The sequence below is a fragment of the Rhodnius prolixus genome, unplaced genomic scaffold (assembly GCF_049639745.1).
Source record: "Rhodnius prolixus isolate KJV_2025 unplaced genomic scaffold, Rpr scaffold_10, whole genome shotgun sequence".
Classification (NCBI taxonomy): domain Eukaryota; kingdom Metazoa; phylum Arthropoda; class Insecta; order Hemiptera; family Reduviidae; genus Rhodnius; species Rhodnius prolixus.
Genome location: NW_027411615.1, coordinates 12,750,236 through 12,762,421, shown reverse-complemented (window position 1 = coordinate 12,762,421; position 12,186 = coordinate 12,750,236). Strand labels below are relative to the sequence as shown.

The 12,186-nt window shown below is 29.1% G+C and overlaps 3 protein-coding genes across 11 annotated transcripts in view; 2 read left to right on the top strand and 1 right to left on the bottom strand.

Annotated features, from left to right (window-relative positions):
- The window catches only part of LOC141457269 (uncharacterized), a 30,239-nt gene extending 25,034 nt beyond the window's left edge, over positions 1-5,205 (top strand). For 2 of the 4 annotated variants that reach the window (XM_074133998.1, XM_074133996.1), the window contains exons 14-17: positions 356-550; positions 1,809-1,979; positions 3,194-3,286; positions 4,284-5,205. In XM_074133998.1, coding sequence (XP_073990099.1) covers positions 356-550; positions 1,809-1,979; positions 3,194-3,286; positions 4,284-4,480 — 656 coding nt within the window. In that variant the 3' untranslated portion in view covers positions 4,481-5,205. Of the gene's footprint in view, positions 1-28; positions 190-355; positions 551-1,808; positions 1,980-3,193; positions 3,287-4,283 lie in introns of those variants that run through there. The other 2 variants (XR_012460294.1, XR_012460296.1) reach the window with 2 other exon arrangements.
- A 1,120-nt stretch (positions 5,206-6,325) lies between these two features.
- LOC141457277 (nucleoside diphosphate kinase homolog 5-like) lies at positions 6,326-8,967 on the bottom strand. 3 transcript variants are annotated; one of them, XM_074134016.1, is made up of 4 exons: positions 8,827-8,967; positions 8,365-8,543; positions 7,774-8,086; positions 6,326-6,613 (listed from the first exon to the last, which is right to left on the bottom strand). In XM_074134016.1, exons 2-4 carry the CDS (start codon positions 8,440-8,442, stop codon positions 6,357-6,359), a joined length of 648 nt encoding a protein of 215 aa, XP_073990117.1. In that variant the 5' UTR covers positions 8,443-8,543; positions 8,827-8,967; the 3' UTR covers positions 6,326-6,356. The 3 variants fall into 3 exon arrangements, with proteins under 3 accessions (XP_073990117.1, XP_073990118.1, XP_073990116.1); XM_074134017.1 differs by lacking the exon at positions 8,827-8,967 and adding an exon at positions 8,661-8,806; XM_074134015.1 differs by lacking the exon at positions 8,827-8,967 and having other exon boundaries at positions 8,365-8,654.
- Moe (moesin) overlaps positions 8,840-12,186 on the top strand; it is a 52,130-nt gene continuing 48,783 nt past the window's right edge. The window contains exons 1-3 of one of the 4 annotated variants that reach the window (XM_074134003.1): positions 8,840-8,978; positions 9,082-9,171; positions 11,954-12,003. In XM_074134003.1, the coding sequence (XP_073990104.1) occupies positions 11,992-12,003 (12 nt within the window). In that variant the 5' untranslated portion in view covers positions 8,840-8,978; positions 9,082-9,171; positions 11,954-11,991. Of the gene's footprint in view, positions 8,979-9,081; positions 9,213-10,348; positions 10,456-11,953; positions 12,004-12,186 lie in introns of those variants that run through there. The other 3 variants (XM_074134004.1, XM_074134005.1, XM_074134001.1) reach the window with 3 other exon arrangements.

Genomic DNA, 12,186 nt, shown 5'->3' with positions numbered 1-12,186 from the left:
AAAAAAAATTAATTGTACATTTCTAAAGCTATCCACAGGACTGATTCGAATTAAATCACAACTTTTTAAGCCATTGTCAGCAAACAGATGGAGTCACTCTTATTACTTAAGAGTGAACTACTCCTTTTTTTACTTCTTCCTCTAAGACCTTCCAACTTTCCAGTTTAAGAAATTAATAAGTGTTTTGTGGTTAGTAATGATATACTTAATAATCATGAATACGTATGAAAAAAGAAAGAAAGTAAAAAAAAAGGCTTTATTTTAGTAACATAATAACAAAATACCTCAAAGAGTACATTGCTGCTGAATATCTAGATAATAACAATATTTTTCTTATTGTTTTTGCTCTCTTTAGGTTGCTTATTAACATCCGTATTTATATACATATTATCATCACCATATACTGGGACAGACAAGACGGCGAAAAGAGAAGCGGCAGCTTTAAAGAAAAATATCATGACGAAGTATGGATATAATGAACGAGGACAAGAGTCACGGCTAACAAGAGATGAACTTTTTAGAGAGATTTTATCGAGAATAACTGAGAGAGGTAAGTTTATATTGGGTTGATTTTTTTTTTTAAAGAAATTAACTTCTCCATACTTACAAACAAAAATAAAAATAAAATTTGTTTGTCATTAAATAATTATATTGTTAAGTTTGTGGAACTAACCAGGATAAACTAAATTGTAGAAAATAGAGGCAAAAACTATTTCTAAATGTTGTGTGTTTTTGGCTTAGCTAATCGTTATGGGTTGCTGGAAAAACATATTATTTTCTTTATTGTTCATTTTGAACAGTAACACCAGAAATGACAATAATGTAGCCAAGGTGGCTTTAGAGTTAGTTAACTATCTTTTAGGATAAAAAAAAAAGATGTCTCTCAGATCTTTTGTGAATTTTGAAAATTAAATTGATCCAAAATTTGATATAGTAAAAAAAAGAAAATCTTTTCTTAGATTACTAGGACCTGACAAGAGGGTTACTTATTAGATTCGAAATCTGAACTATGAAACTTAAGACGATTTTGGTCTTCTCCTAACAACAAATTAGTATAGAAAAACTTGTTGAAGTAATCTTAAATTGAAATGTGTAATCTTAATCATTACGTGTTGCTGGAAAAGCATAGATTTTCTGTTCTGACGTGATTTTAATTGTGTCTTTTTTTTGCAATCATCGTAATTTAAAAGGTTGGCGTTAATACATAAGTGCAACATAGTGGATGAATGCACGTGGATGAAGTGGGGAGTTCCTCCATGCCATACCCATAGGCAGTGTTTTCGCATAATTCGGTGTCATTTATATACTTGCGAGAAAGGCATTTGCAGTCATATTTAAAATACTTTTCTTATAATTTCAAGTTACATTTGAATATTTAAAATTTATATATTCGAATTATTATTAAAAAAGGGAACAAAAAAGATAAAAATAATAATTACATAGCAATCATTATTGTTATATAATTATTAGTTTTATCTTTTGACCATTGTTAATAAATTCATTACCGACCATTGCATAATTTTTTTTTCGAAATATTGAGATTCGAACTAATAATGAGACTTGGTTTTTCTTTCAAAAAAATAAAAAAATATTTTTTTTTAGTTATAAGTTAGTTTAGTAATTTTGATTAATAGAAGATTCTTACAGTAAAACGTCTCATTAGTTGTAGTTGCACGTAAATTCTTCTGGAACATGCATTTATACGTACAAAACAAATTATGTATCATTTTGGTAGAATTGTTTGTCACTATCATGTTCAAATTATTTTTAAGATTATTATTAATTATGTAATAATTTGTTCTGTTTAGGAAGTGGCCTGGCTCTTCTTCTTTTAGCGAAATTTGAAGGCAATATTTGGGCAACTAAGATGGTCGAAAGCTCCTTAGTTCCTCTTTTACAGAAATGGTTACATGCTGAAAAGACAGCGAACGGTAATACCAGTAATGACAATGTTGCAGCAGAGATTGCTTTGGCGTTAGGTAACTATCTTTTCCATTAGAACAAAGATATCTCTCATATTTATTTCGAATCTTTCGAGAATTTTAAAATTAAAGTGACACAATACTTTATATAGTAAAAAAAAACCACTAATTATGCAAAATTAGATCACAAGAAACCAGACCACAAGACGAGTGGGTTATTTATAATGTTCAAACATCACACTATGAAACCCAAAATGTACCTTTAATAGTATAGTAGGTGTGATTATTTTTTCTGGTTTATTCTGTCTTATAAATAATATAACTTCTATTAGTCGATTTAATATTAACTCAAAGTTTCCATTATGTTGGTTGGGCTATTTTTCTGCATTTATGAACATAGTAAATTTTGTTCTGATTGGATAAAATGATCCAATATTTGACAAAAATACGAAACCTTTGGTGTTTAAAATTAAAAGTTCAGCTGTCCTTTGATTAGGCTTCCTAGCAATCGTAAATCAAATCTCTAAATTCTCTTAAAAGTAGAAACAAAATACAAATATAATAAATTTAAAGTTCAATATTTCAATATCTACTGCAGTAATTAATATGAAAATTTCCCTTTAAAAATTTTTACTTATTATTTATATATGTGGTTTCTTGTTACTATAGAATGGACCACAAAAAATTATTCCATTATCTTAAGTTAATCTTTATTTAATTAATTTTTATTCGTATTTCTCTGTTGAAATAACTAAAAATTAAAGCGAGTTAGATAACGCATTAATTTTGTTTTTTAATTATTTATTTATTTTAAATAATGAAAAATAGAACAATATTTATAATTTATTATAATGAGAAACTGTTCAGGTTTGACGTTTTATTTCTTAAACCAAGTAGCTTTTTGTTGCTATTTAGTGAGATGAAAAGCATTAGATCAAATAATAAGTCAAACTTAAGAACCGATAAAGGTTTTCATTTTGAAAGTAAAATTTAGATACTGAAGTGTACAAAATACTTGAATCGTAAAGCTGTCATGCTACTTGGTAATAAGGTTTTTAGCCAACATGCTTCTTAAAATCAAACATTTGGATTATTAGCTTCTAATACTTTGCAGAGCTAAGAAATTTAGCTAATTCATTGTTTTAATGTAATTTATCTATTTTTGTAAATATTATTAATAGAAAGATCAATTACAACGTAACCTTTTTTTTTTTTTTAGAAGTGTGTATATAATTTATTTTTTACTTTACATGTTTCTGTTAAAATTGCAGGAAGAATCGTCAGAGGATTTCCAAAACTTAGTAGCCGCATATTAATAAACAACAGCATCAAAATATTTGAACATATGCTGAATGAAACAAACAGTAAGATATAACACTCATTTAATATTTTTTAAATAAGTTGTGTGTAGATTTTGCTACTCCAAAAACTGGTTTTTTCTTCCCCCTAAGCGATTTTAGGTAAGGTGGATGCTTAAAATTGAAACATGGCTATAAGAAGAAAGAGCAGTATGTTATGCATTCTTCGTTTTTGAAAGTTTGCCCTCACTCGAAATTTAATGACAGTTTCTTAGAAGCCTGCTCTTTCTAATATAGCCTAGAAATAAGCGACTGAATTTCAAAGTACTCACTTTTCTTAAAAACGATCTAATGAAGGGTCGCCAAACAGTACAGATGATAACAAGTGCACAATTGGATATTATTTTGTGCGCCGATTAGTTACTTGTGAATATCGATACGCTATCAGTTCGACCCTGGTGAAATTGGCTTGAAACGAAACAGCCAATTCGATTTCATCTGTCGAAAAAGTCATAACATTGTTATCTTGGCTGCACATGAGATCGTTATTATTATTTACCTCGCCAAGGTAGATGAAGTATTTATTGTTGGAACATCCTCCCTAATCAGCAGGATGTGTTTCTTCTGACTTGTACCTATTCCCAAACCTAAAGAAATATTGGGGTAGGAAACGTTTTGAGTTAAATGAAGAGTTGTATCTTACCAGTATTTCGTTAACCTATTAGAATCGAACTTCAAGAATAGTTGATATCTGTTCGTTGAAACATCGTTAGACAAAGTGATCTAAAAAGATAAATGAGTTTTGGAACTAAATTGTCCAGCGGAGACCTTTTTTTTGTCCTCTTTAGTAGTTTCCACAACTTTATGTATTTAAAATATGTTAAGCAAGAAACAAATATCCAAAATTCAAATTTAAAAAAATAAATTATAATTTTCCTAACTTTTTGAATGATCTCCCTAATTTTCGAAATTATTATTTTCATGCTCGCGCAATGGATACATTTTTATTCAGGTCTCATGTTTTGGTTTATTTGAAATTGATACAATTGATGTTTTATTTCAGATTTTGCAGTAATGGAAGCGGTAGCTGAAGCATTAGTTATGTTAAGAAGACATAATTTACCCATGTGTGCTGCAACACTCGCCAAATGGCATCCTAAAGAAAACGTAATAACGACAAGAATTATTGAATTAATAAGGTCCGTTTTATCTGTCAAACCTCTTACACAATGGCTTAGCTTTCTTAGCCGTGTTGATTAGTGAGGATATTTGCTGTATAATTTTTATTTATTCTAGATGTTCTTTTTATTTTTTTTTTATTTAAATATTTTGCTTTTGTTTTAAACTTGTACCTGAAAGGAAGTGTAATTTTCTGAGCAAGATTTTTTTGATTTTTGTAAATAGATGTAAATAAAGCTTTTCAAGTTTGTACCATTTACATTATTAAATATGTAAAATCATTTTTAGCATTTCAATATAAAGTACATTTTTTGATAGCATTACTATCTAGTTATAGCATAAACTTGAATGAATGTATGTAAGCGAAATAATTATAACGTAGAAGAATACGCTATAGTAGGTTTCTGCTAAAAATTTAAATTTAAATTGGGATTAGATTAGCAGCAGTAAATGGTATGCGTATCAAAATTGTGATCAATTTTAGACAAAAGAACGCTGAGGCGTGAAACATCATGAAGTGATAATTGTATTGATCTACATTGTAGGGATCTTGTAATTAGGATTAGGGTTTACAACTAAGACACATTTTTTTTTTAACTAGTTGTTTGTTAACTAGTGCAGCTTTATTTTTAAAATACTTTCTGTCTAACATATAAATGTACCTAGTTTTATTAGTACTAGCTTTCTTAATATTTTTAAAGTGGGAATATCTCTGTAAAAATGAAGTATAATGTTTATTTATTCTTTGGATTTTTGTAACATTTCTTGAGTTTTATAAAATATAAGAAACCTTATTTTATTTTCAACTTCTCGTTTATCTTCCAAAGCATATACTTTCTGTCAAAAACTTTTCATCTATTACTACACCATTACGGCTTTGTTACTGTTTTAATAGAGAGATTGGAATGGTAAACTTTTTTATCTTATAGAACTTTCACCCATTGTTTACTCAGAAATCATTACGGGTAGTGAAATAAAAATACCTTATATTTTACATTATAACATGAAAAGTTATTTTCAAAATTTCAATAAGATTGAACGGTACAATCAGAGGAATAAGGCATTCGTAATCATTCTTCTGTTTTAATTTCAATTCATTCATTCCCTTAACACACACTTTCAGAAATCAAATATAAGTATTGATTAAACGAATGAAGATATACAAATCAGCAAATACCTAACATTTTATTCATAATTAGCTGTTGATTTTAGCTAGTTAGAAAAGCTTATTATTCTATTTAAGGTTGGTTCCTAATTGTTTGCCCCATTCTTCTGAACTGATTTCTTTAACTATTGGGGCTTTTTAAGAACTTAACAGGCGGCCATTGAACAATGTTTTCATGAATCTTTAAAGAAGATATTAAAAACATTAAAATCCATAATACTGTTGGAAGTTATATAACAACTTCTAAGTAAATTAGCTGCAATTAATTTTCATAAATTTTTGTAGAATTTATTAGATGTTTTAGACAATTTTTATTAGAGGCTTTTTATAAAGCTGAGATTAGTTTGGATTGAGATGCCTCTCAATTAGTGAAAATCTGATAGTAACTGAAACCGTTTTCCGTTTAATAATTTCAATTTTACTTATTTGGATATATCTCTATTGCTCAGATAGGCTTTCTTTAGATAGCTTTAAAGCACTCCATATTGAATAAGAGGAATTCGCTGCTCAAGATGGCGTAAAACTCATATTCCATCTATAATGAGTTCACTTGCATTCATTTTTTCAGCCCAAACTGTTAAAGGTATATTATACTTTTAGTTGCTCAAATCATTAATTTAACTTGAAGTAGGTAAATGAAATTAATACTGATTAATGAACTAATCTAGAGGTGAGAAAAGTAGTTCACAGATAACCACCTTAAGATCCAAAATCTCTTTAAAATAAATATCATTATAAATAAATGAATAGTGCATCTCATTCTGAAGTCAAAATTATTATAAATTTGTAATTTTACGAAAATATGGCGCATTTGTTTCTTTTTGCTACAATTTGTTGAGCTTTTTCTTCTTCAACGATATCATGAGGATAAGTCACTTTTATTTTCGGTATTTCAGGGTTCTTTTTCTCAAGCCATCGTGTAAACCACATTAATAAATCCGGGGATTTATATTTATAAAGATCCCCAAGACTTTTAATCAACATAAAATGAAATTGGTCTTTGTAGGAGTCCATACTCTCTAGCGTTGTTGAAAGAGGCTCAGGTATTCCTGAAAAGAAATTAATTATTCTTTATAACAGAAATATCAGCTTTAGCACACAAACTGTTTCTAATTTAACAAAATCTACGCAAACTGAATTTATTTTTTATTATCTATTTATTATTACTTAAGTAAAAGTGGTGCAAAAGTAAATAAGCTCAATTTAAATTTATGTTTTCTGTTTGGGTTTTAAAACTCAGTGAAATGCTGTAAAGTGTCAAAGATTAAGGTAATGCCATTTTTAAAGTTGGAAACAACTGTGGTGAAAAGCAGTAGCAGTATATTAATGAAGAAGCATGTACAAAAAATCTAAAGAATTCATTCATCACCAGACAGTACTGATACAAAATTTGTCAATTGAATTTAGTTAATAAGCTACTTTTTCAGAGATTTCCCCTTTCCACCCAAACAATTGAAGCACCCTTTATTAGTAATATTTACAACTTCTACAAGTAAATTTTATCTTATTGGATCAGTTCAATTGTAATGTTATGTTAGAGCATTCACCCTGTGGTGAAACTTATTCACAGTGGATTACTCTCACATCAATAAGGCCACTTCCGTTGCAAGCGTAGAGGATTTGTTAGAAGGTGAGGAGAGGAGAGCTGTTGCACGAGAGGAATAGGAATGGTGAGCTAGTAAGGCTGTGAAATATGCGGTAACGAGACTTGATAAATCGGTAGTAAAAACCTGATAATCAAATCAAGACTTGGACCACAATGAAGAAACGTAGAGCCAGATTGCAATTAGGAACTACTCTCCATATCTAAACACAAGAATCTAATTTAATATTTTAAATGGGATATAAGTATTTGCACTTCGAACTGAGCAAGACGTTGTCGCCCAGTGGTCAATCCAGTGTTTGCTATAAGTTCTCTGAATTTAATAACGAAACGTCTCCGAAGATTGAAGAGAATATGTCATCATTTCAAGTATTCCAGATCAAGTCATTAGAAGAATATATGTTAACTACTTTCTTACTATAGAGAAGCTTAATTCATTGAAATCTGTTTCGATTATGCAAGCATTATTTCAAACTAAGATAATCATTTTAGTTGAATCTTATTGAAAAAATAAAGCGAAATGGTTTTTAAAAAAGGTGAAACAATTTTTCATAATCAAATATAAATAGTTTCGTATTTAAATCATCTCTGGTCTTTTAATCTTACCTTGTGGAAAGAAGAAATGAATTTCTCTTAGAACTTTCTCTCTATTATCACTGCCGTGAATACCATTAGTAGCGAAATCACCTTTTAATCCATACATAGCTCTGAGCGAATAAGGAGCAACTCTCCTTGCAATAGAAACTCGTGGAGGGCCCATTAATTCTTTAAAATCTTTTATGGCGTGATCTTTAGCCAGTACCATAACCATTAATGGGCTTTTACTTAATTTAATAACCATTTTTGGAAACCATGCTTTTCCATAATGTTCAAAGAAAAACTCACTAATCATTTCAGGAGAAACATGAAGTTTTCTTGACTGGAACAAGCAAAAATTAATGAATACTGTTCAACTTATATTCCTATTCTAGTCCTTCAATCTTTCTTAGTTTTGATAGGTGAAAAACGGAATAGATTAGCAGGATAAGGCTAAGAATAATTTGTTGCCTCTTCCTTTAAAATGAAAACGAAACAAGATTTTTCTTAAATTCCATCTCTCTCCATCTTCAATAAAAAAAGTCAACATTTTAATTTTTTTATCACAAAAAAATGAAGGGGGCCGCCAAAGTAAAACAACGCTGTGAATTTACAACTTACCTTAAGAATAGTAAAACCTTCATTTTGAATACGATTTACTATTTCAGAAGCGAACCTCAGCGCACAGGGCTTTATCATTGCAAAAGTATGTTCTTCTGGTTCCGACAAGGGCTCGAATGGTTCAACCCCTTCGTACGGAATAGCTCGGAAATCAAAATCCACAGGTTCATAGTCGAATTCTGAAATAGGTTCATAATCAATATCTATATCAGAATATACGAATTGATGAATACTTTCGTTTGAATGTTTAGACATTGTAAAATTTTGAATCGAAATACAAATTTTAAAAAAAGTACCAAGGAAACAGACGTAACAAGTGGTTTAATAAAAAGTAAATATACAGATGCAATTAAGACTAACGAACTGTATTCTCATACTATATTAAAAATAACTTGTAATCCTTTAAAAAATATATATATTTATTAACTGATTTTTCTATGTTCAAAAGTTAGAGGTTTCTACCTTGTTAGTACGTTCTAGCCATAATGAAGCGCCATCTTGGACGTGAGTTGTCAGTCAACAGTCAACGTGATCAGTGAATTTGGTTTTCTTGTTTTGCGGGGCGGGTCTTTCCTAATGCCAAAATATTTATCTGGATTAATGTTGTAATTTCTGTAAGTATTATTAATGTACTTCAATTTGTATTATGCATGGAAAATACATAGATAAACTTTTTTTCGTAAAGCAATGCCGCATTATTATTGTTTGTTCTTTTAGTTAAAAAAACTTGTTGAGACTGATGTATAATTGAAACTAACGTCAGAACGTACATTCTTCTTCGCCTATCAGCTAACGACTTGGAAAAATGTAAAGTATACATTATTCTTCAAAATTTCATTTAAACAAAGGTATCAAGCATGTAAATATTTCTAATGATAAAGTTAAATTCAATTGTGCTTATCCTGTAAATCTAAATTTAGAGAAAAGTACTATCAATTTAATGCAGCTGAATTTTATTGAACAAAAACATGAATATGATTTCAACTTAAATACCTTTCTCTTTAGCAGATTTCCTATTACATTTGTTTCATGATTACTTTCAATTTGGTTATGGCTTCAAATTTTTTGTGAAATTCTTTAGATTATGTGAAGAGAAAGTTTAAAAAAGCAGAAATAGCTTTCTATAAATCTTATTGGCTCTTTTACAAAGTTGGTTTACTAGTCAGAGTGAAAAACTGGAAGAACTTAAGTATAATGGAGATATAATTAGTCTGATTCATTCTTTCATTCTTAATAGAAATTGCTAATTTTTTATATATACGCTTTTACCAGGGTTGGAGTGGAAGAACAGTTATGCATAGTGTCGTATTTTGAATTTAAAATATTGTATTCATGATTACTATTATTAAATGTGAGCTGATGTTTTTTATTCTATTAATTACTTTAGATAATAGTATAAAATACATTCCGACGCGGGGTTCCCGGGTTCGCATCCAGCTGCTGGCCCTTAGATTTTCTCTTCCTAAGGAGCTTCTTAAAGCTTAATGGACGGTGATGGAAGTGTCTGTAGCGAGAGAACACTGCTAGAGACAAGTATTGCACTAAAAAAAGCTGCCGGCGCCAAAGAGCTCAGACGTTGACGCGCCAAAAAATAAAAATAAAATACTGATATATAGTGTCCTCATCTTCGAAAAGGCTTTATCTATTTGCTGAGTCTATACAGTTTAGTTGTTAAATCATTTTGTTTTTGGATTCACCAAGTTTAGAACAAGTTGATAAAAATGCATTAATTTAATGAAATTAAAGTTTTGCAGAAGTTAATAATTAAGGGAACGTTTCAGAACTAAGGTGAAGCAGACAAATCAATTTTCTTAAAAAAAAAAAAAGAAAAGAAAAGACAATTGTGTTAATAACTTTTATTTTATTGGTTTTTATCTTTGACCTTTATGGTATAATATAAAAGTTGATATCTTTTATTAGACTTCAGATAACATCCAAAAAGTTTTGTTTTTTTCTGAGTAAACATAAATTTTTAGTTGTGTGGTTGTAGCAGTTTACTGGCAATACCTTTTTTTTCTTTTTTTTTTGTTATATTAATGTCTGCAAATATATTTCAAAAAATGAGGGAATTATCCCTTTGTAGCGTTTTCGGTAAGATAAGTTCTTTCAATTTTGTAGGAAGATAAATTATTTGCTTTCTCAAGCTTTATGTATTTTTTTTTTTTTACATTACGGTTTCCATATAAATTGTTGCCCAACATTTAATTTGCCAAGCTATTTTTATTTTGAAATTCTAGAAGGGCTATTTTTGTGTTCAAATAAATATAAAGCTACTGGGAAATTAAACTATGTCAAAATTAATTGTCATTAAATTGTTTAATTTCACAAGGGATTTGCTTAAAAGCCAAATTCATATTGACCTAAAAAATATCATGTGGCTCCCATAAGTGTCGACTGTTTTTTTCTAGACTGGTGTCAATAAAATTTCAATTCCTCACGATGTATGTGTTTGAAAATGTTGGGATACCAGTGTGTTATTAGTCTGGGATACCCGTCGGCATGCCAATTTACTGTGACACTAAAGTAACCTTTATATACCTCATTAAAATTATAAACTTATACAGTAAATGGTCTCTTCCAATATCCCAATTTTAAATAGCAGAAGTTTGTTTGTACGTTTGCTGTTTCTTATTACTAAATTAAATTGTTCTCTTACTACACCAGTAAGGGGAAGTATATCAGAAATATTCATTTTGAGTGAAATAAAAATGTTTTCAGAAAATGGTAAATTTAAATTTATGAATGTATTTTTATTCCACCTTCCCTTGCTTTACACCCTGCGATTTGCACCTCATTTATCAATTGTACCCTTTTTTTTTTGCTATGATTATCCGGGGATCTACTTCCTTTTCTGACCGGTTCGCAAGAAGTGGTTGGATAGAGTACTGGAGGAAATGACAAAAAGATTACTGCAAGTGGAAGGGAATGATAAAAAATAATGGTTTTTTAATGTTACAGTACACAATGTTTGCTTTAAAAAAAAAAGAATAAGTAGTTACTATTTATTTTCTGATCACTGTTTTATAATGTAATGATTACCTCCGGTAGTCTAAAGCAATAATATCCAATCTCCGGCCGGAAAATGTGAAAAAGGAACTTTGAATATTAAAAAAATAAAAAAAAATTAATAATCTATTTAAAAAAAAATATGTATTCTGCTGAATCAACTAGAAACATTTCTACAGCGGATAGAAAAAAAAAAAAAAAAAATCATTGACAGATATAGGCCACATTGTTGGCTTGTTATTACCTTGTAATTAGATGGTTTTTTTAATCAATCAAATATTAAGGCCGCACCTAAAACTTCTTATCTAATGGAAGAATCCCAAAGCTTTTCTATTTGACGCTAAATTTGACCATCATTCGGGTCATTAAAATATTATAGACGACTTTTTTTCTACTTAAAATCAGAAAAATTAATTTAGATTTCTATTTATTTTGCTCACAAAATTTTCAGTAGAATGCTTGAAATAAATTGAATACAATGCCGTTTTTCACTCAGTTGTAATTTACATATTTAAATATATATACTGACAATAATTATCATTAATTATTCATGTTTAAGTATCATTTGTTACTTTTGTTTCAGAACGTTCTTCTCAAGCTGTTGAACTACAAAATATCAACATGCCAAAATCTGTGAGTACAGTCTAAATTAACTATTCAAATAATTTTTGGACTTTTTTTCCACAAATGATGGAAGTCAGGACTTTTAATATTAAGCTCAGATGGTTTGGCTGATTAGGTGAAGACTATGTTTCTTGGAACTTTATAATAAAAAAAAAGTTTCAAAAGAATAATTTACAAAGTAGTTAATTATTT

What these genes read in the sequence shown, in the direction of transcription:
- LOC141457277 (XM_074134015.1), bottom strand. Translation starts at nt 8,619, where the DNA reads ATGTCTAAACATTCAAACGAAAGTATTCATCAATTCGTATATTCTGAT. An exon ending in AAGGTTTTACTATTCTTAAG is followed by an intron (nt 8,087 to 8,364) that starts GTAAGTTGTAAA and finishes TGCTTGTTCCAG; the next exon opens with TCAAGAAAACTTCATGTTTC. An exon ending in TCATTTCTTCTTTCCACAAG is followed by an intron (nt 6,614 to 7,773) that starts GTAAGATTAAAA and finishes ATTTCTTTTCAG; the next exon opens with GAATACCTGAGCCTCTTTCA.